Source organism: Anticarsia gemmatalis, chromosome 16 (assembly GCF_050436995.1).
Source record: "Anticarsia gemmatalis isolate Benzon Research Colony breed Stoneville strain chromosome 16, ilAntGemm2 primary, whole genome shotgun sequence".
Lineage (NCBI taxonomy): Eukaryota > Metazoa > Arthropoda > Insecta > Lepidoptera > Erebidae > Anticarsia > Anticarsia gemmatalis.
Genome location: NC_134760.1, coordinates 11790104 through 11814771, shown reverse-complemented (window position 1 = coordinate 11814771; position 24668 = coordinate 11790104). Strand labels below are relative to the sequence as shown.

At 49.9% G+C, this 24668-nt stretch overlaps 1 protein-coding gene across 8 annotated transcripts in view; it reads right to left on the bottom strand.

Moving 5' to 3' along the window:
- The window catches only part of bsk (mitogen-activated protein kinase dJNK), a 146030-nt gene that overhangs the window by 5321 nt on the left and 116041 nt on the right, over positions 1-24668 (bottom strand). For 6 of the 8 annotated variants that reach the window (XM_076123935.1, XM_076123931.1, XM_076123934.1 and 3 more), the window contains 9 exons: positions 22056-22210; positions 21155-21319; positions 14529-14658; positions 13970-14167; positions 13468-13602; positions 13044-13173; positions 12484-12641; positions 11267-11392; positions 10729-10890 (listed from right to left, as the gene is read on the bottom strand). In XM_076123935.1, the coding sequence (XP_075980050.1) occupies positions 10729-10890; positions 11267-11392; positions 12484-12641; positions 13044-13173; positions 13468-13602; positions 13970-14167; positions 14529-14658; positions 21155-21306 (1191 nt within the window). In that variant the 5' untranslated portion in view covers positions 21307-21319; positions 22056-22210. Of the gene's footprint in view, positions 1-10728; positions 10891-11266; positions 11393-12483; positions 12642-13043; positions 13174-13467; positions 13603-13969; positions 14168-14528; positions 14659-15720; positions 15857-16580; positions 17038-21154; positions 21320-22055; positions 22211-24668 lie in introns of those variants that run through there. The other 2 variants (XM_076123937.1, XM_076123930.1) reach the window with 2 other exon arrangements.

Here is a 24668-nt window from a genome sequence, read left to right as displayed (position 1 = left end):
TGAGCGCGGCCTGCGCGTGGTCGGGCGGCGCGTGCTGCGGCGGCGGCGGCGAGGGCGCGGCGTACTCCACCACCTCCTGGTAGATGAGCTGCTTGGTAGTAGTGTGTGTGTAGTACCTATGTGGTGAGCGCGGCCTGCGCGTGGTCGGGCGGCGCGTGCTGCGGCGGCGGCGGCGAGGGCGCGGCGTACTCCACCACCTCCTGGTAGATGAGCTGCTTGGTAGTAGTGTGTGTGTAGTACCTATGTGGTGAGCGCGGCCTGCGCGTGGTCGGGCGGCGCGTGCTGCGGCGGCGGCGGCGAGGGCGCGGCGTACTCCACCACCTCCTGGTAGATGAGCTGCTTGGTAGTAGTGTGTGTGTAGTACCTATGTGGTGAGCGCGGCCTGCGCGTGGTCGGGCGGCGCGTGCTGCGGCGGCGGCGGCGAGGGCGCGGCGTACTCCACCACCTCCTGGTAGATGAGCTGCTTGGTAGTAGTGTGTGTGTAGTACCTATGTGGTGAGCGCGGCCTGCGCGGCGCGTGGTCGGGCGGGTAGTAGTGTGTGTGTAGTACCTATGTGGTGAGCGCGGCTGCGCGTGGGTCGGGCGGGGTAGTGTGTGTGTGTGTAGTACCTATGTGGTGAGCGCGGCCTGCGCGTGGTCGGGCGGCGCGTGCGGCGGCGGCGGCGAGGGCGCGGCGTACTCCACCACCTCCTGGTAGATGAGCTGCTTGGTAGTAGGTGTGTGTGTAGTACCTATGTTGGTGAGCGCGGCCTGCGCGTGGTCGGGCGGCGCGTGCTGCGGCGGCGGCGGCGAGGGCGCGGCGTACTCCACCACCTCCTGGTAGATGAGCTGCTTGTAGTAGTGTGTGTGTAGTACCTATGTGGTGAGCGCGGCCTGCGCGTGGTCGGCGGCGCGTGCTGCGGCGGCGGCGGCGAGGGCGCGGCGTACTCCACCACCTCCTGTGATGAGCTGCTTGGTAGTAGTGTGTGTGTAGTACCTATGTGGTGAGCGCGGCCTGCGCGTGGTCGGGCGGCGCGTGCTGCGGCGGCGGCGGCGAGGGCGCGGCGTACTCCACCACCTCCTGGTAGATGAGCTGCTTGGTAGTAGTGTGTGTGTAGTACCTATGTGGTGAGCGCGGCCTGCGCGTGGTCGGGCGGGGTAGTAGTGTGTGTGTAGTACCTATGTGGTGAGCGCGGCCTGCGCGTGGTCGGGCGGCGCGTGCTGCGGCGGCGGCGGCGAGGGCGCGGCGTACTCCACCACCTCCTGGTAGATGAGCTGCTTGGTAGTAGTGTGTGTGTAGTACCTATGTGGTGAGCGCGGCCTGCGCGTGGTCGGGCGGCGCGTGCTGCGGCGGCGGCGGCGAGGGCGCGGCGTACTCCACCACCTCCTGGTAGATGAGCTGCTTGGTAGTAGTGTGTGTGTAGTACCTATGTGGTGAGCGCGGCCTGCGCGTGGTCGGGCGGGGTAGTAGTGTGTGTGTAGTACCTATGTGGTGAGCGCGGCCTGCGCGTGGTCGGGCGGCGCGTGCTGCGGCGGCGGCGGCGAGGGCGCGGCGTACTCCACCACCTCCTGGTAGATGAGCTGCTTGGTAGTAGTGTGTGTGTAGTACCTATGTGGTGAGCGCGGCCTGCGCGTGGTCGGGCGGGGTAGTAGTGTGTGTGTAGTACCTATGTGGTGAGCGCGGCCTGCGCGTGGTCGGGCGGCGCGTGCTGCGGCGGCGGCGGCGAGGGCGCGGCGTACTCCACCACCTCCTGGTAGATGAGCTGCTTGGTAGTAGTGTGTGTGTAGTACCTATGTGGTGAGCGCGGCCTGCGCGTGGTCGGGCGGCGCGTGCTGCGGCGGCGGCGGCGAGGGCGCGGCGTACTCCACCACCTCCTGGTAGATGAGCTGCTTGGTAGTAGTGTGTGTGTAGTACCTATGTGGTGAGCGCGGCCTGCGCGTGGTCGGGCGGGGTAGTAGTGTGTGTGTAGTACCTATGTGGTGAGCGCGGCCTGCGCGTGGTCGGGCGGCGCGTGCTGCGGCGGCGGCGGCGAGGGCGCGGCGTACTCCACCACCTCCTGGTAGATGAGCTGCTTGGTAGTAGTGTGTGTGTAGTACCTATGTGGTGAGCGCGGCCTGCGCGTGGTCGGGCGGGGTAGTAGTGTGTGTGTAGTACCTATGTGGTGAGCGCGGCCTGCGCGTGGTCGGGCGGCGCGTGCTGCGGCGGCGGCGGCGAGGGCGCGGCGTACTCCACCACCTCCTGGTAGATGAGCTGCTTGGTAGTAGTGTGTGTGTAGTACCTATGTGGTGAGCGCGGCCTGCGCGTGGTCGGGCGGGGTAGTAGTGTGTGTGTAGTACCTATGTGGTGAGCGCGGCCTGCGCGTGGTCGGGCGGCGCGTGCTGCGGCGGCGGCGGCGAGGGCGCGGCGTACTCCACCACCTCCTGGTAGATGAGCTGCTTGGTAGTAGTGTGTGTGTAGTACCTATGTGGTGAGCGCGGCCTGCGCGTGGTCGGGCGGGGTAGTAGTGTGTGTGTAGTACCTATGTGGTGAGCGCGGCCTGCGCGTGGTCGGGCGGCGCGTGCTGCGGCGGCGGCGGCGAGGGCGCGGCGTACTCCACCACCTCCTGGTAGATGAGCTGCTTGGTAGTAGTGTGTGTGTAGTACCTATGTGGTGAGCGCGGCCTGCGCGTGGTCGGGCGGCGCGTGCTGCGGCGGCGGCGGCGAGGGCGCGGCGTACTCCACCACCTCCTGGTAGATGAGCTGCTTGGTAGTAGTGTGTGTGTAGTACCTATGTGGTGAGCGCGGCCTGCGCGTGGTCGGGCGGGGTAGTAGTGTGTGTGTAGTACCTATGTGGTGAGCGCGGCCTGCGCGTGGTCGGGCGGCGCGTGCTGCGGCGGCGGCGGCGAGGGCGCGGCGTACTCCACCACCTCCTGGTAGATGAGCTGCTTGGTAGTAGTGTGTGTGTAGTACCTATGTGGTGAGCGCGGCCTGCGCGTGGTCGGGCGGGGTAGTAGTGTGTGTGTAGTACCTATGTGGTGAGCGCGGCCTGCGCGTGGTCGGGCGGCGCGTGCTGCGGCGGCGGCGGCGAGGGCGCGGCGTACTCCACCACCTCCTGGTAGATGAGCTGCTTGGTAGTAGTGTGTGTGTAGTACCTATGTGGTGAGCGCGGCCTGCGCGTGGTCGGGCGGGGTAGTAGTGTGTGTGTAGTACCTATGTGGTGAGCGCGGCCTGCGCGTGGTCGGGCGGCGCGTGCTGCGGCGGCGGCGGCGAGGGCGCGGCGTACTCCACCACCTCCTGGTAGATGAGCTGCTTGGTAGTAGTGTGTGTGTAGTACCTATGTGGTGAGCGCGGCCTGCGCGTGGTCGGGCGGGGTAGTAGTGTGTGTGTAGTACCTATGTGGTGAGCGCGGCCTGCGCGTGGTCGGGCGGCGCGTGCTGCGGCGGCGGCGGCGAGGGCGCGGCGTACTCCACCACCTCCTGGTAGATGAGCTGCTTGGTAGTAGTGTGTGTGTAGTACCTATGTGGTGAGCGCGGCCTGCGCGTGGTCGGGCGGCGCGTGCTGCGGCGGCGGCGGCGAGGGCGCGGCGTACTCCACCACCTCCTGGTAGATGAGCTGCTTGGTAGTAGTGTGTGTGTAGTACCTATGTGGTGAGCGCGGCCTGCGCGTGGTCGGGCGGCGCGTGCTGCGGCGGCGGCGGCGAGGGCGCGGCGTACTCCACCACCTCCTGGTAGATGAGCTGCTTGGTAGTAGTGTGTGTGTAGTACCTATGTGGTGAGCGCGGCCTGCGCGTGGTCGGGCGGGGTAGTAGTGTGTGTGTAGTACCTATGTGGTGAGCGCGGCCTGCGCGTGGTCGGGCGGCGCGTGCTGCGGCGGCGGCGGCGAGGGCGCGGCGTACTCCACCACCTCCTGGTAGATGAGCTGCTTGGTAGTAGTGTGTGTGTAGTACCTATGTGGTGAGCGCGGCCTGCGCGTGGTCGGGCGGGGTAGTAGTGTGTGTGTAGTACCTATGTGGTGAGCGCGGCCTGCGCGTGGTCGGGCGGCGCGTGCTGCGGCGGCGGCGGCGAGGGCGCGGCGTACTCCACCACCTCCTGGTAGATGAGCTGCTTGGTAGTAGTGTGTGTGTAGTACCTATGTGGTGAGCGCGGCCTGCGCGTGGTCGGGCGGCGCGTGCTGCGGCGGCGGCGGCGAGGGCGCGGCGTACTCCACCACCTCCTGGTAGATGAGCTGCTTGGTAGTAGTGTGTGTGTAGTACCTATGTGGTGAGCGCGGCCTGCGCGTGGTCGGGCGGGGTAGTAGTGTGTGTGTAGTACCTATGTGGTGAGCGCGGCCTGCGCGTGGTCGGGCGGCGCGTGCTGCGGCGGCGGCGGCGAGGGCGCGGCGTACTCCACCACCTCCTGGTAGATGAGCTGCTTGGTAGTAGTGTGTGTGTAGTACCTATGTGGTGAGCGCGGCCTGCGCGTGGTCGGGCGGGGTAGTAGTGTGTGTGTAGTACCTATGTGGTGAGCGCGGCCTGCGCGTGGTCGGGCGGCGCGTGCTGCGGCGGCGGCGGCGAGGGCGCGGCGTACTCCACCACCTCCTGGTAGATGAGCTGCTTGGTAGTAGTGTGTGTGTAGTACCTATGTGGTGAGCGCGGCCTGCGCGTGGTCGGGCGGGGTAGTAGTGTGTGTGTAGTACCTATGTGGTGAGCGCGGCCTGCGCGTGGTCGGGCGGCGCGTGCTGCGGCGGCGGCGGCGAGGGCGCGGCGTACTCCACCACCTCCTGGTAGATGAGCTGCTTGGTAGTAGTGTGTGTGTAGTACCTATGTGGTGAGCGCGGCCTGCGCGTGGTCGGGCGGCGCGTGCTGCGGCGGCGGCGGCGAGGGCGCGGCGTACTCCACCACCTCCTGGTAGATGAGCTGCTTGGTAGTAGTGTGTGTGTAGTACCTATGTGGTGAGCGCGGCCTGCGCGTGGTCGGGCGGGGTAGTAGTGTGTGTGTAGTACCTATGTGGTGAGCGCGGCCTGCGCGTGGTCGGGCGGCGCGTGCTGCGGCGGCGGCGGCGAGGGCGCGGCGTACTCCACCACCTCCTGGTAGATGAGCTGCTTGGTAGTAGTGTGTGTGTAGTACCTATGTGGTGAGCGCGGCCTGCGCGTGGTCGGGCGGGGTAGTAGTGTGTGTGTAGTACCTATGTGGTGAGCGCGGCCTGCGCGTGGTCGGGCGGGGTAGTAGTGTGTGTGTAGTACCTATGTGGTGAGCGCGGCCTGCGCGTGGTCGGGCGGCGCGTGCTGCGGCGGCGGCGGCGAGGGCGCGGCGTACTCCACCACCTCCTGGTAGATGAGCTGCTTGGTAGTAGTGTGTGTGTAGTACCTATGTGGTGAGCGCGGCCTGCGCGTGGTCGGGCGGCGCGTGCTGCGGCGGCGGCGGCGAGGGCGCGGCGTACTCCACCACCTCCTGGTAGATGAGCTGCTTGGTAGTAGTGTGTGTGTAGTACCTATGTGGTGAGCGCGGCCTGCGCGTGGTCGGGCGGCGCGTGCTGCGGCGGCGGCGGCGAGGGCGCGGCGTACTCCACCACCTCCTGGTAGATGAGCTGCTTGGTAGTAGTGTGTGTGTAGTACCTATGTGGTGAGCGCGGCCTGCGCGTGGTCGGGCGGGGTAGTAGTGTGTGTGTAGTACCTATGTGGTGAGCGCGGCCTGCGCGTGGTCGGGCGGCGCGTGCTGCGGCGGCGGCGGCGAGGGCGCGGCGTACTCCACCACCTCCTGGTAGATGAGCTGCTTGGTAGTAGTGTGTGTGTAGTACCTATGTGGTGAGCGCGGCCTGCGCGTGGTCGGGCGGGGTAGTAGTGTGTGTGTAGTACCTATGTGGTGAGCGCGGCCTGCGCGTGGTCGGGCGGCGCGTGCTGCGGCGGCGGCGGCGAGGGCGCGGCGTACTCCACCACCTCCTGGTAGATGAGCTGCTTGGTAGTAGTGTGTGTGTAGTACCTATGTGGTGAGCGCGGCCTGCGCGTGGTCGGGCGGGGTAGTAGTGTGTGTGTAGTACCTATGTGGTGAGCGCGGCCTGCGCGTGGTCGGGCGGCGCGTGCTGCGGCGGCGGCGGCGAGGGCGCGGCGTACTCCACCACCTCCTGGTAGATGAGCTGCTTGGTAGTAGTGTGTGTGTAGTACCTATGTGGTGAGCGCGGCCTGCGCGTGGTCGGGCGGGGTAGTAGTGTGTGTGTAGTACCTATGTGGTGAGCGCGGCCTGCGCGTGGTCGGGCGGCGCGTGCTGCGGCGGCGGCGGCGAGGGCGCGGCGTACTCCACCACCTCCTGGTAGATGAGCTGCTTGGTAGTAGTGTGTGTGTAGTACCTATGTGGTGAGCGCGGCCTGCGCGTGGTCGGGCGGGGTAGTAGTGTGTGTGTAGTACCTATGTGGTGAGCGCGGCCTGCGCGTGGTCGGGCGGCGCGTGCTGCGGCGGCGGCGGCGAGGGCGCGGCGTACTCCACCACCTCCTGGTAGATGAGCTGCTTGGTAGTAGTGTGTGTGTAGTACCTATGTGGTGAGCGCGGCCTGCGCGTGGTCGGGCGGCGCGTGCTGCGGCGGCGGCGGCGAGGGCGCGGCGTACTCCACCACCTCCTGGTAGATGAGCTGCTTGGTAGTAGTGTGTGTGTAGTACCTATGTGGTGAGCGCGGCCTGCGCGTGGTCGGGCGGGGTAGTAGTGTGTGTGTAGTACCTATGTGGTGAGCGCGGCCTGCGCGTGGTCGGGCGGCGCGTGCTGCGGCGGCGGCGGCGAGGGCGCGGCGTACTCCACCACCTCCTGGTAGATGAGCTGCTTGGTAGTAGTGTGTGTGTAGTACCTATGTGGTGAGCGCGGCCTGCGCGTGGTCGGGCGGCGCGTGCTGCGGCGGCGGCGGCGAGGGCGCGGCGTACTCCACCACCTCCTGGTAGATGAGCTGCTTGGTAGTAGTGTGTGTGTAGTACCTATGTGGTGAGCGCGGCCTGCGCGTGGTCGGGCGGCGCGTGCTGCGGCGGCGGCGGCGAGGGCGCGGCGTACTCCACCACCTCCTGGTAGATGAGCTGCTTGGTAGTAGTGTGTGTGTAGTACCTATGTGGTGAGCGCGGCCTGCGCGTGGTCGGGCGGGGTAGTAGTGTGTGTGTAGTACCTATGTGGTGAGCGCGGCCTGCGCGTGGTCGGGCGGCGCGTGCTGCGGCGGCGGCGGCGAGGGCGCGGCGTACTCCACCACCTCCTGGTAGATGAGCTGCTTGGTAGTAGTGTGTGTGTAGTACCTATGTGGTGAGCGCGGCCTGCGCGTGGTCGGGCGGCGCGTGCTGCGGCGGCGGCGGCGAGGGCGCGGCGTACTCCACCACCTCCTGGTAGATGAGCTGCTTGGTAGTAGTGTGTGTGTAGTACCTATGTGGTGAGCGCGGCCTGCGCGTGGTCGGGCGGGGTAGTAGTGTGTGTGTAGTACCTATGTGGTGAGCGCGGCCTGCGCGTGGTCGGGCGGGGTAGTAGTGTGTGTGTAGTACCTATGTGGTGAGCGCGGCCTGCGCGTGGTCGGGCGGCGCGTGCTGCGGCGGCGGCGGCGAGGGCGCGGCGTACTCCACCACCTCCTGGTAGATGAGCTGCTTGGTAGTAGTGTGTGTGTAGTACCTATGTGGTGAGCGCGGCCTGCGCGTGGTCGGGCGGCGCGTGCTGCGGCGGCGGCGGCGAGGGCGCGGCGTACTCCACCACCTCCTGGTAGATGAGCTGCTTGGTAGTAGTGTGTGTGTAGTACCTATGTGGTGAGCGCGGCCTGCGCGTGGTCGGGCGGGGTAGTAGTGTGTGTGTAGTACCTATGTGGTGAGCGCGGCCTGCGCGTGGTCGGGCGGCGCGTGCTGCGGCGGCGGCGGCGAGGGCGCGGCGTACTCCACCACCTCCTGGTAGATGAGCTGCTTGGTAGTAGTGTGTGTGTAGTACCTATGTGGTGAGCGCGGCCTGCGCGTGGTCGGGCGGGGTAGTAGTGTGTGTGTAGTACCTATGTGGTGAGCGCGGCCTGCGCGTGGTCGGGCGGCGCGTGCTGCGGCGGCGGCGGCGAGGGCGCGGCGTACTCCACCACCTCCTGGTAGATGAGCTGCTTGGTAGTAGTGTGTGTGTAGTACCTATGTGGTGAGCGCGGCCTGCGCGTGGTCGGGCGGGGTAGTAGTGTGTGTGTAGTACCTATGTGGTGAGCGCGGCCTGCGCGTGGTCGGGCGGCGCGTGCTGCGGCGGCGGCGGCGAGGGCGCGGCGTACTCCACCACCTCCTGGTAGATGAGCTGCTTGGTAGTAGTGTGTGTGTAGTACCTATGTGGTGAGCGCGGCCTGCGCGTGGTCGGGCGGGGTAGTAGTGTGTGTGTAGTACCTATGTGGTGAGCGCGGCCTGCGCGTGGTCGGGCGGCGCGTGCTGCGGCGGCGGCGGCGAGGGCGCGGCGTACTCCACCACCTCCTGGTAGATGAGCTGCTTGGTAGTAGTGTGTGTGTAGTACCTATGTGGTGAGCGCGGCCTGCGCGTGGTCGGGCGGCGCGTGCTGCGGCGGCGGCGGCGAGGGCGCGGCGTACTCCACCACCTCCTGGTAGATGAGCTGCTTGGTAGTAGTGTGTGTGTAGTACCTATGTGGTGAGCGCGGCCTGCGCGTGGTCGGGCGGGGTAGTAGTGTGTGTGTAGTACCTATGTGGTGAGCGCGGCCTGCGCGTGGTCGGGCGGGGTAGTAGTGTGTGTGTAGTACCTATGTGGTGAGCGCGGCCTGCGCGTGGTCGGGCGGCGCGTGCTGCGGCGGCGGCGGCGAGGGCGCGGCGTACTCCACCACCTCCTGGTAGATGAGCTGCTTGGTAGTAGTTTGTGTGTAGTACCTATGTGGTGAGCGCGGCCTGCGCGTGGTCGGGCGGGGTAGTAGTGTGTGTGTAGTACCTATGTGGTGAGCGCGGCCTGCGCGTGGTCGGGCGGCGCGTGCTGCGGCGGCGGCGGCGAGGGCGCGGCGTACTCCACCACCTCCTGGTAGATGAGCTGCTTGGTAGTAGTGTGTGTGTAGTACCTATGTGGTGAGCGCGGCCTGCGCGTGGTCGGGCGGCGCGTGCTGCGGCGGCGGCGGCGAGGGCGCGGCGTACTCCACCACCTCCTGGTAGATGAGCTGCTTGGTAGTAGTGTGTGTGTAGTACCTATGTGGTGAGCGCGGCCTGCGCGTGGTCGGGCGGGGTAGTAGTGTGTGTGTAGTACCTATGTGGTGAGCGCGGCCTGCGCGTGGTCGGGCGGGGTAGTAGTGTGTGTGTAGTACCTATGTGGTGAGCGCGGCCTGCGCGTGGTCGGGCGGCGCGTGCTGCGGCGGCGGCGGCGAGGGCGCGGCGTACTCCACCACCTCCTGGTAGATGAGCTGCTTGGTAGTAGTGTGTGTGTAGTACCTATGTGGTGAGCGCGGCCTGCGCGTGGTCGGGCGGGGTAGTAGTGTGTGTGTAGTACCTATGTGGTGAGCGCGGCCTGCGCGTGGTCGGGCGGCGCGTGCTGCGGCGGCGGCGGCGAGGGCGCGGCGTACTCCACCACCTCCTGGTAGATGAGCTGCTTGGTAGTAGTGTGTGTGTAGTACCTATGTGGTGAGCGCGGCCTGCGCGTGGTCGGGCGGCGCGTGCTGCGGCGGCGGCGGCGAGGGCGCGGCGTACTCCACCACCTCCTGGTAGATGAGCTGCTTGGTAGTAGTGTGTGTGTAGTACCTATGTGGTGAGCGCGGCCTGCGCGTGGTCGGGCGGGGTAGTAGTGTGTGTGTAGTACCTATGTGGTGAGCGCGGCCTGCGCGTGGTCGGGCGGCGCGTGCTGCGGCGGCGGCGGCGAGGGCGCGGCGTACTCCACCACCTCCTGGTAGATGAGCTGCTTGGTAGTAGTGTGTGTGTAGTACCTATGTGGTGAGCGCGGCCTGCGCGTGGTCGGGCGGCGCGTGCTGCGGCGGCGGCGGCGAGGGCGCGGCGTACTCCACCACCTCCTGGTAGATGAGCTGCTTGGTAGTAGTGTGTGTGTAGTACCTATGTGGTGAGCGCGGCCTGCGCGTGGTCGGGCGGCGCGTGCTGCGGCGGCGGCGGCGAGGGCGCGGCGTACTCCACCACCTCCTGGTAGATGAGCTGCTTGGTAGTAGTGTGTGTGTAGTACCTATGTGGTGAGCGCGGCCTGCGCGTGGTCGGGCGGCGCGTGCTGCGGCGGCGGCGGCGAGGGCGCGGCGTACTCCACCACCTCCTGGTAGATGAGCTGCTTGGTAGTAGTGTGTGTGTAGTACCTATGTGGTGAGCGCGGCCTGCGCGTGGTCGGGCGGGGTAGTAGTGTGTGTGTAGTACCTATGTGGTGAGCGCGGCCTGCGCGTGGTCGGGCGGCGCGTGCTGCGGCGGCGGCGGCGAGGGCGCGGCGTACTCCACCACCTCCTGGTAGATGAGCTGCTTGGTAGTAGTGTGTGTGTAGTACCTATGTGGTGAGCGCGGCCTGCGCGTGGTCGGGCGGCGCGTGCTGCGGCGGCGGCGGCGAGGGCGCGGCGTACTCCACCACCTCCTGGTAGATGAGCTGCTTGGTAGTAGTGTGTGTGTAGTACCTATGTGGTGAGCGCGGCCTGCGCGTGGTCGGGCGGGGTAGTAGTGTGTGTGTAGTACCTATGTGGTGAGCGCGGCCTGCGCGTGGTCGGGCGGCGCGTGCTGCGGCGGCGGCGGCGAGGGCGCGGCGTACTCCACCACCTCCTGGTAGATGAGCTGCTTGGTAGTAGTGTGTGTGTAGTACCTATGTGGTGAGCGCGGCCTGCGCGTGGTCGGGCGGGGTAGTAGTGTGTGTGTAGTACCTATGTGGTGAGCGCGGCCTGCGCGTGGTCGGGCGGCGCGTGCTGCGGCGGCGGCGGCGAGGGCGCGGCGTACTCCACCACCTCCTGGTAGATGAGCTGCTTCCACTGCTCCACCGTGTGCTCGCGCTCGTCCACCGAGTGGTCGTACGCCGCCGGCGCCGGCTGCGCACAAACAACGACACATCTCATTAAGAAAAACAAGAAATAAATGATTGCACAGCTTTAGAAAGGGCATTTAAAATTTGTCAATCACGGTCTTGTTGAACGATTTCTTTATTTTAACAGTTCACGGATCGGACAAATCGTTCGAAATCCATTTAACAGGAGGTAAGAAGTGCCATTACTTTTTAAAATACACATGAATAATTAAATAAGTTCAGGGGTGTTGAAAAATAATAGTGATTATTGCCATGGTCTTGGAGTTCGAAAACCGATTTAATGTCTCTCGAACAAATACCATAGGAATAAGACAAAAAATCTCTAGAGTCCGATAGTATCAAAATGTATCTGTGGCCAAATATAAGTTGTTGGCACTTACCGCGTTGACCTCTCCCTCGTCGTACCACACGTTGATGTAGGGGTGCAGCAGCGCCTCGTCCACGGAGATGCGGCGCTCCGGGTCGATCACCAACATGCGCGACAGCAGGTCGCGAGCCTGAGACGCCTGGAACACACAATAGTCTGACATAAAGTAGCTGCCAATAACACGAAATTGTTTTTTTTTACATAAGACAACTCCCGCACTAAGAATTGCTCTTGTGTCGCGGGGACTTTTACATACAAACAACGGACACAAAGTACAAACAGACCCGAAACAATTATTTGTGGGTCGCACAAATAATTGTTCCGCGAGGGGATCGAACCCACGACACACGATCGGACGCGTACGTTGCGGCGTGGCAATCCAAAACCACTGCGCCACGGAGCTAAGCTAATTTTGTAACTTAGTTGTTGCTATTATATTACCATAATCGCGAGCGAATACAAGTATCGCCACACTAAGTTACTATAAGCAACTTTAATTATAAAATAATCAGTAACGTAAATTTTTGATAAGTATAGGTCATGTCAAACCAAGTTAAATCCAATTGCGACTTGTGGATCCTTATTACTTGTTTTTGTATGACATCAAATATTGTAAACGAATCAAAAGAAGTAGTTGGAGCTTTGTAGTTCTTTTCTTTAGTCAGGATATGGGATCTTTTTCTGTTCTTAGATCAGGATAATATGGGAAAACGGCGGGATCTCATTTATTTATTTTATTTATTTATTGTTCTTTTACAATTTACCTTAATCTATTAATGTTGGCAACACGAAGTGAAGCTACCGGATAAAAAGAAGAAAAAGAAAAAAAAGAAGAAAATGGCGGGAACTTTTAAGTTTGGAACGCACGGCGTTGATTTACGTTTTGAGAATAGTTTTGGTTAAATGAGTTCAAGAGTTAATTGTCTTTGAGTTGCACTGTTATATTTAGTTTACGTTTATTTCATCTAATTATAATTGTTAAATATAACAATTGTTTAATTTGAAAGGCTCCGGTCGTTAGGAGAGAAATTTATTTTTAACATTAACTAGTTTATTTAAACGAAATCAAGAAAAATTGTTGTGTGTAGGAAGATAAGGAATTTTTAAAGTCAGAAAGTAGCAAAATAAATCTGTCAGTGACAGCGGTCAGTCAAGTATCAGTCAGTAGCTCTTACCGCGTTGACCTCTGTGTTGTTATTCATGCTAGTTATATTAATGACCATGTCGTACCTTGAGTCTGTTGTGTTCATTGCTGTCGCTCGGGAACAGTATGTCGGGGAAGAGTCGCTCGAAGCTGTAGCCGGTGTAGCGCGGTCTGTTCTCCACGTAGTTGCGGACTGTGGGCTGCAGCCGGGCCATGAACGCCGCCGACGGGGTGCCCAGTTGCTCTGCACAACGAAAACACACGGTTTCACAAGAGTTTCACATATAAGTAAATGTTTGCATTCTCTGGAATGAATAAGTATGCTCAGTCTGCTTCTCATATAGGGCTATATTGTCCCTTGGCACGTTATGAAGTTATTTTGATCGACCGAAGAAGAACGGTGTGATTGTGAACAGCACAAAAGTTTGTCAAATTTCACTAGCGTAGCTTGTCTCGCTTTACCTCCTTTTTGCCATTGTATTGTAGTTCAGCTTTTGCAATATCTTATAGTGTTTTTAGACCCTTACCCAAAAGATAAAATGAAACTTATCTGATTCCCCACCTTATTGACTTATGTATCAACTTTTTTATAATATCATTTGCTTAACAATGTCTTTGCGTCACTGTGTAAGTGTTGTATACTGACCAATAATCTTGTTCCACTGGTCGATGTGGTCCGTGCCGGGGAAGAGCACGCCGCCACGGATCATCTCGCCCATGATGCAGCCCACCGACCAGATGTCCACGTTCTCCGTGTAACCCATGCCCAGGATCACCTGATACATACATTAGTTAAAATACTGCCACAAAAATATTCAGTGCATTTAAAAGGAAAATGGAAACGAGAGGTTTATTTAAAAACTGATTCCTGCAAGTAGTATAGTCACAGTTGAAATTTAATTTTTTTAAAAGACCACTCCCGCACTAAGAATTGCTCTTGTTGTGAAATAGTTTATGAATAGATTTTTGATACTGGCAAATGAATTTGTTTTTCTTTACATTTGTTAACTGGTGTGTCGTCCTATAAATATATAGAATCATATACTATGTTATATATGTGTCGTAGCTACCTCAGGCGCGCGGTAGTAGCGCGTGACGACGTAGGGCGTCATCATGAAGGTGGTGCCGGCGGTGCGCGCCAGCCCGAAGTCCAGGATCTTCAGCGTGCAGTCGCTCTTCACCACTATGTTGGACGGCTTCAAGTCCTACACGATACAACATCATCACATTATTCAGTGTCAGCAACACTATCAGGTTTGTACTCAATCCAAAGTAATTTACGAAGCATGGTTAATATACACCAGAAATTAAAGGAAAGGTAATTATTATATTAAATTTTCAGTATTTATATTTTGTCGCTATTATTAATTGTGTCAATTAGCAACTTACTTAATGTTTGTATGAACTACGACCACTATTTTGCGCTTAAAAAATAATTGGTAGTGACTTCATCATCATTTTTGTTGTGGATTCAGGGAATGGGAGCACTCGTGAAAAGGCGACAGACGCAAAGACTAAAGGCGAAGCCAAGAACCATAAAAAAAAATGTCTTGATTAGGGATAAGTTCATACCCGATGAATAATTCCAGCAAGATGCAAGTGCTTGATGCCGCACAGCATCTGGTAGAGCAGGTAGCTCATGCGCTCGTGGTCCAGGTCCATCTGGATGACCTGGCACAGGTTGGCGTCCATCAGCTCCATCACCAGGTACACGTCCTGGAACTCTTCTAGGCTGCGTTGTGGCGTGAACGCGTTTAGCAGACCGATTATCTGGAAATTATAAACAAACGTTTATTTTTGACGCTTTTTGATTACCAACTGTACTAGGTAACTAGGTAGAATTTGGTTTTCTTGTTTCGTGAAAGATTATCTTGAATTCTCCAGATAAATCAAAAGAGGGTTGAAATGAGTTCGCATCCCTTTAAAAATCTTTAAAGAGATAGACGAGGGTTTTTTTAGACGTTATTCGTCACTCTTGTATCATATTATTGTTATACATTAGACTTTTAAAAAGTAGGTACAGCTGAAAGGTGAAAAGCGAATGCCTGGGGAGTGAGGATTCAAATCAATCTTCTTGTGCGGATGGCGAAGACCTCTAAGTTATAGTGGCAAAAGTTTATTTTAAACTTACATTTTTATGATTGACGAGTTTCATAAGTTTGAACTCGCGGTAGGCGCGTTTCGCGTGTGTCACATTTTGGAAGGGGCGCGACAGTTTCTTGATCGCGACGTTCTGTTGCGTCACCGTGTCATATGCCGCACTGTAAACAATCAACAACAATAAATTACTAACTAGACGAGCAATGGACAGCATCACTGTGAAAATATCAAAGTTTTGTAGTACTTTTTTCTTCTGGGGAGTAAAATATAATAAAGTATTTAAGAATCAATGGTAATGGCAATCCTTTTTACATGAAGCCATGCAAAAACCAATGTATATAAACGTTAATAGTTAGACTCCAGCCAAATGTTAGTCATCCGTATATTTCAGTTAGTCACAGTAAACAAGTATTTAGTTATAAGAAGTTTTGTATATGAGTCGTTATGATTAGTGAGCTATGCGTTTGGACATATTAAAAAGATTTGAAGACGAAACGAGCCTTATTTACGAAGTAATTAATTATAAATTTACTTGTTAACACCCGTCCTATGACTCATTCACAATTTACAAACATACAAATCACAGACACGAATGAAATGACACCAATAGTTGATAAATGAATGAATCATACAATAAAATCTATGTTATCTAGACCGATCGAAGCCCATGTACTTAAGCCCTGTCACCAACATACCTAGTCACTATGCACATTCAAGTACGGAGACTCCCCAACGCAAACAGTAGACAATAAGTATATAGATACAAATATAATTCCCCTATTTTCTGTTTTAATCTCCTGTTTAGTAAAGACTTGACCATAGGCTTAAATCTTTGATAAACTAAATTTCACACTCTCGTTTCCTATTAAAATGATAATGGAATAAAATAAAAATGAACTTAAAAATGAATATTACAACTGATCAAACTCCCATCACCGTCGCTGGAGACTTTTGACAGAACACACCCCCAATTTTCAAATCAATAGTACCATAGTTCATCGAGGCTATAACACATTTAATTGTAATTTTCTTTCCCTATTTTGAATTCATAAAAAAACCTGCGTAAAACGAACCTCAACATAACAAAAAAGGCACAGATCTTTTCAGGAAGGTATAGCGTCAAGCTTGTTGCAATGTGTAGTGTAATTAGTATTAATCCTAAACCAAAGCGGACGTAAACATTCAAATCGGCGGCCATTGAGCAAGATGGCGCCCGGTCTTACCACACCATTCCCTGTGCGCCTGCGCCGCGGCTCACTAGTTCCGTGTACCGCGTCGGTATTGTGAATACCGAGTCTCCAAGCGAGACTGAGTAAAACTGAACCATCTCTAACGGGATAAGATTCACTACTCGATCAGCTATAAAAGAAATAAATTATATTGGTGACTTGTATGAGCGTAGCCAGCGATGATTGTGTCATTATGTTATGAAGGAACGCGTATTTATGTATGGCGTTAGAATGTTTTAATTTTGAACAATTTTATTGATAGAAATGACAGGGAAACCGGAAAAATTGTAATTGGAAAAAAAAACTAATTTAGGTATCTTTTCTTTTGTCTGAAACATTTTATTTTATTTTTTAACTTCATATTAAAGGTATTAAGTTCTGGCTACGCGCATGACTGTAAAAGCATCTACAGTGCAATATAGTGTGAACAACCATCGCAAGACATATGATGAAATAATAAGAAGAAGAATGAAATAATACATAAGTAGTAATAATATAATATTATGAAGATTTGTGCAAATTTCTAATGACCTAGCTGCGCTACTTATTGATAAATTATCGATAACATAGATGCCGTTGAATTGATTTTGTTGTCAGTCCAACAAAATTATATGCACTCCATGGTATATAATTAAACTAATTAAGTGAGTCATACAATTAATTAAGTATCAATTGGCTTGTAATCGGTTATTACTTTAAGCTCTTTATTATATCTAGAATATAGATACATTATCTATACAAAAACAAAATAAAAGAGCGGCCTTGTCGGTCAATATCATTGACTCTGAATTTTTTTCAAATTTTAATATTACTTGAAATAGAATAAATAATTGTTATTATTTAGTAAGTCTTACTTTTGTTCTTAAGTTCAGTTAGCGGGCTGCTCAAGGTACAAACTTTGCGACGTGCCGCGGCTTTTACTTTACGCTTGGCTCTTGTCTTTCCATCACCATTGTAGCACCTCGAAGCCGGGTGGTCCATGCCACCACAGCGGAAACAATACACTCGCGGCTGAGGGTTACTCGGAATTAAAAACGTTTTAGGCGTCTTCGGCCTTTTCTTCAAGCGCGCGTTCTTTGATTTAAATTTCCGATTCGCGACCTTTTTGTTACGTTTCGAATTAGATTTTCCTGTTTTATCCACGATTTTAGTTGTTTTAATTTCAGACTGGTTGTCTTTTGACTCAATTGTGGGTGTGGGAGACATGGTTGTAGAAATAATAAAGAATTTATTCGCTAAAACGATCACAAGTTATCGATATCGCGGCAAAGTGAGCGCGTGCGCTCGTCGCGGGTTGAGACAGCGGAGTGACTCAGTGTGTGCCATCCAGAGGGACTACGGTGTCAGAGCTCTGTGAGTCATCGATAAGACAGGGCACCTAGACTGCACAGATTACTTGACATACATAAATTATTCGCGATTATGTTGAACGATAAAGATAATGCAGGTGTAAATACGCATTGTTATAAAACTATATTATTATTGTCATTTGTCATATGAAGAAACGGTTTACGACTGCATATTTAGGTGACTCGCTAAAAAGAAACATATAATAATTTTATTCGAAAAGACCAGTTTTTTGTTGTTTTAAGTTAATAAAGCATTTTATTGTAGTAACGTACGACTTATTTGGAAGAATTTTTACCTAACCGAATTCGGCAATATATTTTTTTGAATGTCTAGCTATTCCTGCTTCCATTTACAGAACGACGTGGGAGAGAAATAAAATAAAGTTTGCACAAATCTTCATAATTCTAGCGCAGATCTTAAATAAAGTGTGTTACATGCGTATGTTGCGTGCGAAAGGTGCAAATGATGTCCCTTGTGACAGTGCAGTATTTGCGTGCTAATAACTAAATACAGTGTCTAAAAGTTGTAAATAAAGAAGTAAATAATGTTCTGTGTTCAAGTAGTTGGAAAAAGAAATAGTGTAAGAAAGTTTATGAAGTTTTGTTTGATATGCATGCGTTTGTTTTGAGTTAACAATGTTGGTTATATAGGTCCAAGTCTGTATCAAAACGTATTATTTTCTGAAGATTTTCAAGTCTATCTAAGTTTTAAAGTGATTATAGTAATTGACAGCAAAATGGATCAGCTAAATGGCCAGGGCCAGTGGCCACTCATCAATGTTTTAACCGCAGCAAAGGTTTTTGAACACACTTAAATGCAGCACTTTAAATGCTATTTATTATTCATTTTAAAAATACCTACTTCAGTCTCACTGTCAGTTAGATCTTCACGGCTAAATCAATAGTGTATTATTTTTTACCCAATTTAAACACGAGCAAAGCCGTACGGGTTAACTAGTACTTAATTGTTTTTTGACAAAGACTCGGTGAACCAACATCATATAAAGGTCTCGAGATATAAATAGAGGTAATATTTAATCATGATAGCTGTCAAAGAGACCGCGTCGTATGTTCTGCTTCTTATCACACAACGTGACAAGTTTAATGTTTAATGTTTTATGTTATACGGGGAAGTCCCGTGCATACAGACCTGTAGTGTAACCAGTAAATAAAATGGAAATAACTTAGAGAACTTACTTAGTAACTTATTTAAGTTCGTTATAGGATTTGTAGGGTTACCAGCATAAAAAATACTTCGAGAGCAATTTAATGATAAAATGTGAGTATGCAATGGCTTAATTTAAAGGGTCCTTATGTGGTCTCTTAGCTCATGTTTCTTCTGTTACTCAATATGTAAGGGGTCGTCTAATAGGTAATCATTATTTGAAAATGGAAACCGAGACCCACATTTTAAAGTGCCATCCGAAACACGGAAAAACTCAGTATAAGTCAATAATACGGTCACCAATCCACAGACCAACCTCGGCTAGCCTAGCTTGACCTCGAGATCAGTTCGCGCGGCTACATAGCCATGAACTCCTGAATGAGTCATTTCAAAAAACAATCACACGTAACATCTTGTTAAAATAAATTTCAGTTTCTTTGCACATTATTGGTACAGTCAGCTCCATAAGTCGAGTTATACTTATTTTTTAAAACCTCTTTATTATGTACCAAATGTTAATAAATCCATGAAAAAAAATCAGATAGAATTAGTTGGAATTAATCATTTCAATCACCGTCAGATGTTTTCTCGATGGAATAATATGCAATACTACAATTATAGAGTTGCGAAAGATTGAATAATGTTCAGCGACTTTTGGAGTTCATTGTCCATGACTCATAACTGATGGGTATTTTAACCTATAAATAAATAAGCCATGAAGGATAATCATTGAATAATAATGAGAATGTTTTTAGAACGCGCTGCGGTGTGTGTGGTGATAAAAATACGTGACTCATTTGTTTAGACTAACAAAATGTTCAGTTAGTGTATTTCTGTTTTTAATTAGGTAATGTTTTATTGCATTCGCTAATACTTATATACCTTTATACATGGCATTAATAATGTATATCATTATTTTTTAAGTATATTCATGTTAAAATAAATGTACACAATGATTCATAAAACTTATTTTTTTAGGTATATGTTTAATTTTAAGTTTTTAAATACATAAAATCACGCTTGTTAAACTCTGAAGGTATAGGCAGAGGTGTATGAAAAACACCTTCGTTACTTTAGTTTGTTATGTTAGACTTATGGGCGATCCTTTTGCCATAAACGGTTTTAAACATTTTTATAACTTTACAACAAACTATAAACCAAAGAACAAAATACCTATAGTAAATTTTAAATTAACGACGTAACATGAAGTGCCCTCTAATTACGAAACTTGGTATCAATGTAGGTAGAACGTAAATCTGTGAAACTGGAGAGCTGTCAATCTCGCTCCGTTTCAGTTGAATTAACTCGAAACTCAAAGGAATTTAATACTTCAGAAAATTCTGTAGAGCGATGTAAATCCCTGACTTTTAGACTACTCTATTTTAATTACGACGTTGAGAAATAAACTAAAGTACAGTCACAAGCAAAAGAATACATTCCCATTTTCAAATTATTTTAATCAATAAATATAGTAAAGTTAATGTAATACGTATCTACAGGATTACCGAAAGACTGTTTGGAGCCATACATTTGCGTTTATTAATGAACAAACAGAGGGTCTATAACAATATTATTCATCGAAAACTAAATTTCTCATAAAATTGCCGCTGTTTCTTGCCATATTTCGCAAAAGTACGAAACCAAATATCGATTCAGTCGCATGACAGTCATCGAACATCGAATTTGTAACGAAACTTCGGTTTCACTCACAGTACAGGCCTACAGTGTTGTGTGTATACATTATGCTCATGACTTTACCTATATTGAATAGATAAAACCGCAAATGTGGTCGTTTTCAGTGTATTTTGGTAACGTTATTTTACTAAAAGGTCGAAGGTATTTATTAATAGTTTCTAAAGTGTGTTGTATGTGTAATTATGTGGTAAAGGATTTGAATAGTGAGGGATAAGACTCTTTAGTATGTAGGGTTGCGATATCAAGTATCTCAGTTGACAATTATTTGAAAGCCACTATGCCGTACATTGTTTTCTCTCTTAGATCATAATAATAACGAGTAATTTATAAGCAGTAATATACTAAATAGTGACTATCAATTTGACGTACACTAGTTGTCAACTGAGATACGTAATACGCATACAGGTAGGAAGAATGCTTAGTATATAAAATATACATTTTCTTATATCAAAAGGGTCTATATGTAGGTAAGTATAACATTATGAAGCGTATAGTGTAATTCAGTAGGTCCTTTACAGCTTTGTATAACTCGTAATTTATAAGTCGAACAGTTATAATTATTTATTCAGGTCATCCGGTGTACCAATAGATTTTTTCACGTCTGTGAGGTTTATTTTAGAGATATTTTCATATAAGGCTGTACATTTTGACAAGCAGCCAGTTCATGAACAACATATACAAATGTCATGTTGGAGTTTGATTTCTCCCGGGGTTTCAGCCAAAATTCACAGCTATGCGCGAGGAAACTCTTCATATAGGAATACTAATCGCATGGTGAAAAATATATCTACGAGTCAGCCTGTGACCTCGACCGTTGTAGTATAGTCTTTTCATAATAGCTGGAGATATTTAACTATCTGTTTTTTTTTCTATTTTTAGTTTAAGCATTTCAGTAGTACAAGTGATGATATGCACTCACACATATATACAGTGAATCGTCGCCACACTACGTGTGTCGCGCTGGTTGTAGCGCAAATAATGTATACAATAAATAAGGTACGGTAATAAGTAAGACCCGTTGCATTATAATATTATTTGTATGATCAGATCAGCGCTCCTAGAGTACTTTCACATGAACTATTTTCCAAGTAATTTTAGGTATCAAACGCCCGCTCCTATAAAGTACAGAGTCTCGGACATTTTGTTGTTTTTCTCGCGCATATACTTCAATAGGACCTTTTATATAGGTAGTTGTAATATATGTTTATATGTTACTCACCATACTATTCCCTGTGCTCCGGAGCCGATGGGCTTCAAGTTCTGGTAGCGCTTGAGGATGGTGAAGCGCGTGTCGCCGACCTCGACGGTGTAGAAGTGAGGGTGGCGCGGCGGGGCCGACATGGCAGAGGCTGGGGGCGCCGCGTGGGGCATGGACCACCCCTACCTGAGAAGAAAAAAAAATGTAAAAAACATTAAAATATTGCACTAAGATTTAACTCGTTCCAGTTGCAAAGTCTTAGTCTAGTCTATCTTCCAGGATTTTAGTGTTTTTTTTACCAAAAAAGTAACCTGTGTATAATCTCGATATGAGAACCAAGTGTTCAAAAATCGTGTAGCGGTTTAGAGGTGAAAGCATTATTGTCAGACAGACAGATAAACTTTCACCTCTATAAAATCATAATAAAGGACATAGCTTAATTGAAAATCAAAAATTTCGTCGTTTGTTGTAATCGAACTGACTATTAAAAGAAGATTATCGATGTATATATTGTTACACTCACAATATTACATCTACATTTTTCAAATACGTGTGATATAAAGGGGGCTATTTTTATAATAATGTAAAGGGTGTGTTATCTAAAATAGCCGCGGGTGAGCCTCGCTAAATGTCATACGCATTACTTTCATTTATATTCTAAAAATATGGCAAATCCTGTAATAGCGATTTACACCCACATTTAGTAAGATTATTTTTAGAATCAAAAGCTTTTTGAAACGTAGTCCAAAAATATTTTTAAAGGGCTATATAGTACTCAATTTAGTTAATTTCGCGGCGATTTCAAATGAAATTCACCTATCGTAATGGTAAAACGTCGTATCGACTACTACAAATACTGAATTGCACATGAAGAACACTGACACATTTTTCCTCAAATCGGGAATCGAATCAAGATACTTACTTTACGTAAATGTGTGTACAGAGAGCGCGGGCGCTGTCCATATATTGCACGCGGTGCTGTAGCCCACTGCGTAGCACTGGCGTAGCTCGTAGCTCGGCGTAGCGCGGCTCTACGGATGACTCACTCACGCGCACGCTTGTTTACGATTGTTTTGTCTGTAGAAGAAAACAAGATTAATAATACAGGAATAATTTCTGAGCACCTCTTATGATAACAACTAGTTGGGAAACTGAAGTTGAAGAATTTAAATATTATCATTTCATTTTATATTCCTCAGTGAAATGTCTCTTCATAATTCTTCGTTTTCTACTTCTATTAGGTCGGGGAAAAAGTCTTTTCGCGTTTAAGTATGTATGAACTTGTAATAAAATCTTTTCTCTACACAAAAAAGTTCGATATTTGGGTACCTCACGAGCTCACTGAAAGAAACCTAATGAACCGTGTACTCATTTGTGATCCTTGTAGCCAAAAATATTTTATTACAAGTTCATACATACTATAATGCGAAAAGACTTTTCCCCGACCTAATATTTGGGTTTGTTAATCTTTTTAACGAATAATATATTATTTTTAATTTCAAGTTAACTTTATTGTTTTTCACCAGATGCATACGTATATAAAACAGGCTATCTATTGACGGGTCGCTGCAAAGGCAACGAGTCATTCTACCACCTTGCTCAGGGTGATCAGTGAACTGTAAAATCACAAGAATTTTGTGACACTCACTCACTGTGGCCTTTAGGTCACACGTTATAGATATGTTTCTCTTTTTATGTAAGGGTTAACTTGATGACATGTTGAGTTAATTATAAATGATTTGTGTAGGTGTAAGAACACGGTATATCGGAAATCAGAACCTAATTTGTAAAGTTATATTCAGAGATATCTTTTAGGTACAAAAGTTTTACATATTACTCTTTAGAACAGCTGATCATGATTTGGTATTCATTCATGTTAAAGATATAAAAAAAACATCACTTATTAATAATGGCTTCAATGCATACAAGAAAAGTAAAAATTATATTATCAGAGAAAGTACATATATTTGGGAAAATAAACCGTAAGTGCCTACTTTTGACTATACGTAAGAATATGACTAGAATATTATATAACCTCGTGGCATCCATAAAGTTGGTGTCAAAATTTCAAGATGGCATTTGGCGAACGTCAATGAGTCACAGTTGTAAAAGAGTCGACGCGAGAGTTATAACTCCGAGTTGAGTGCGGACTGCGGACTCTCTGAGTCGAGTCAACGTCTGGACCAATCTCACTTGGTGTTTATTAACATCTCCACAACAATAGGCAAGTTTAAATGAGAAATGTTCCAGGAGTAAGGGCACGTTTAAACGAGCAAGGATTTTCACGCGGAGAGTTAAACGTTTAGACATTAAAGTTCTAAGAGATACCTAGGTATAAAAGACTTTCTTTAGTGCGGTTAACGGTTCAAGACAGAAGTTAAGTGTTAAAGTTAAACTGCCCCAAAGGACTTTTGAATGTGTTTATTCATCATTATAAGATCGCTATTTTTTTCAACCTTATCTAGGTTAATAAAAATCTAAAGGCTCAAAAAATAATTAAAAATAAACTTAACCCATTAATGTCTCACTCCTGAGCAAAGGCCTCCTCCTGGAATGAAGGAGAGGTAAGCCTTGAGTCCACCAAACTGGCCAAGTTGGAAACAAACATTACTAGAGCAAAAATCTATCAAGTATCAATTTCGAAACGTCAGTTATTACACTGCGCGTTAAATTCCCGCGTACAAACTGTACAAACTCATATCTCCGTAAACGTGCCCTTAGACATTGAACTTGAAGTAATGAGCGCCTGTGTTGCCAGACGAATTTAATCTAATTGAACACAGTATAATGCAAATTCTTTGTTACATTTACAAAGACGTAGGCGTGTTGCGTGTTGTGTGTCACGCTTTGTGGGCATTACACGTTACATTACATAAATTAACGTGTTACGAGCACACTTGAATTTGTGTCGCGAGTATTATGAGCGAATGTAATTATATTTTATGTAGAAATATTTAGGTACTTTTAAGTATACCAGTTGTAATTTGAGAACCTCCGCTTTTTTAAGTGGTTGGTTTAGGTGGTGCTACGATACTATCATTGCGTCGGGAGGCCGTGGTTTCACATCCACAAATAGTTGTTTCGAGTCTAGTTGTACTTTGTGTCCAGTGCCGGTATGTCGATTCGAGTGCAGGAGTTGTTTTTTTAAAGTATATTAAATTAATAAAATTACAGCGGTTGTAAAATTCTTGAAGGTTTAAAATCGGATAATAATGATTCGTTGACAGAGCGTGAAATCGATTTTCTTCGCTACGAGCTTTCTTTCATTGATAGTTAAGTTCTTTCAACTGTAAACCCCTTTGAAAGCTCAGCTTCGGATTGTGCGGATTTTATTCTTAAGAACTTTACAGTGAAGTTCTTCTTTCTTGTAGCGTGAAGTTTTTTACATTATGCAAAAAGTTTAACTTACTTAAGCTACTGCCTACAAGTGTAAGAAATAGTTATGATTAAGAAAGATTTAAAATTAGTTTGTTTTCCGTGTGGTTTAGAGAAAATATGTTTTTCACGCTATCAAAAAAATCGACTCAAAAAAATT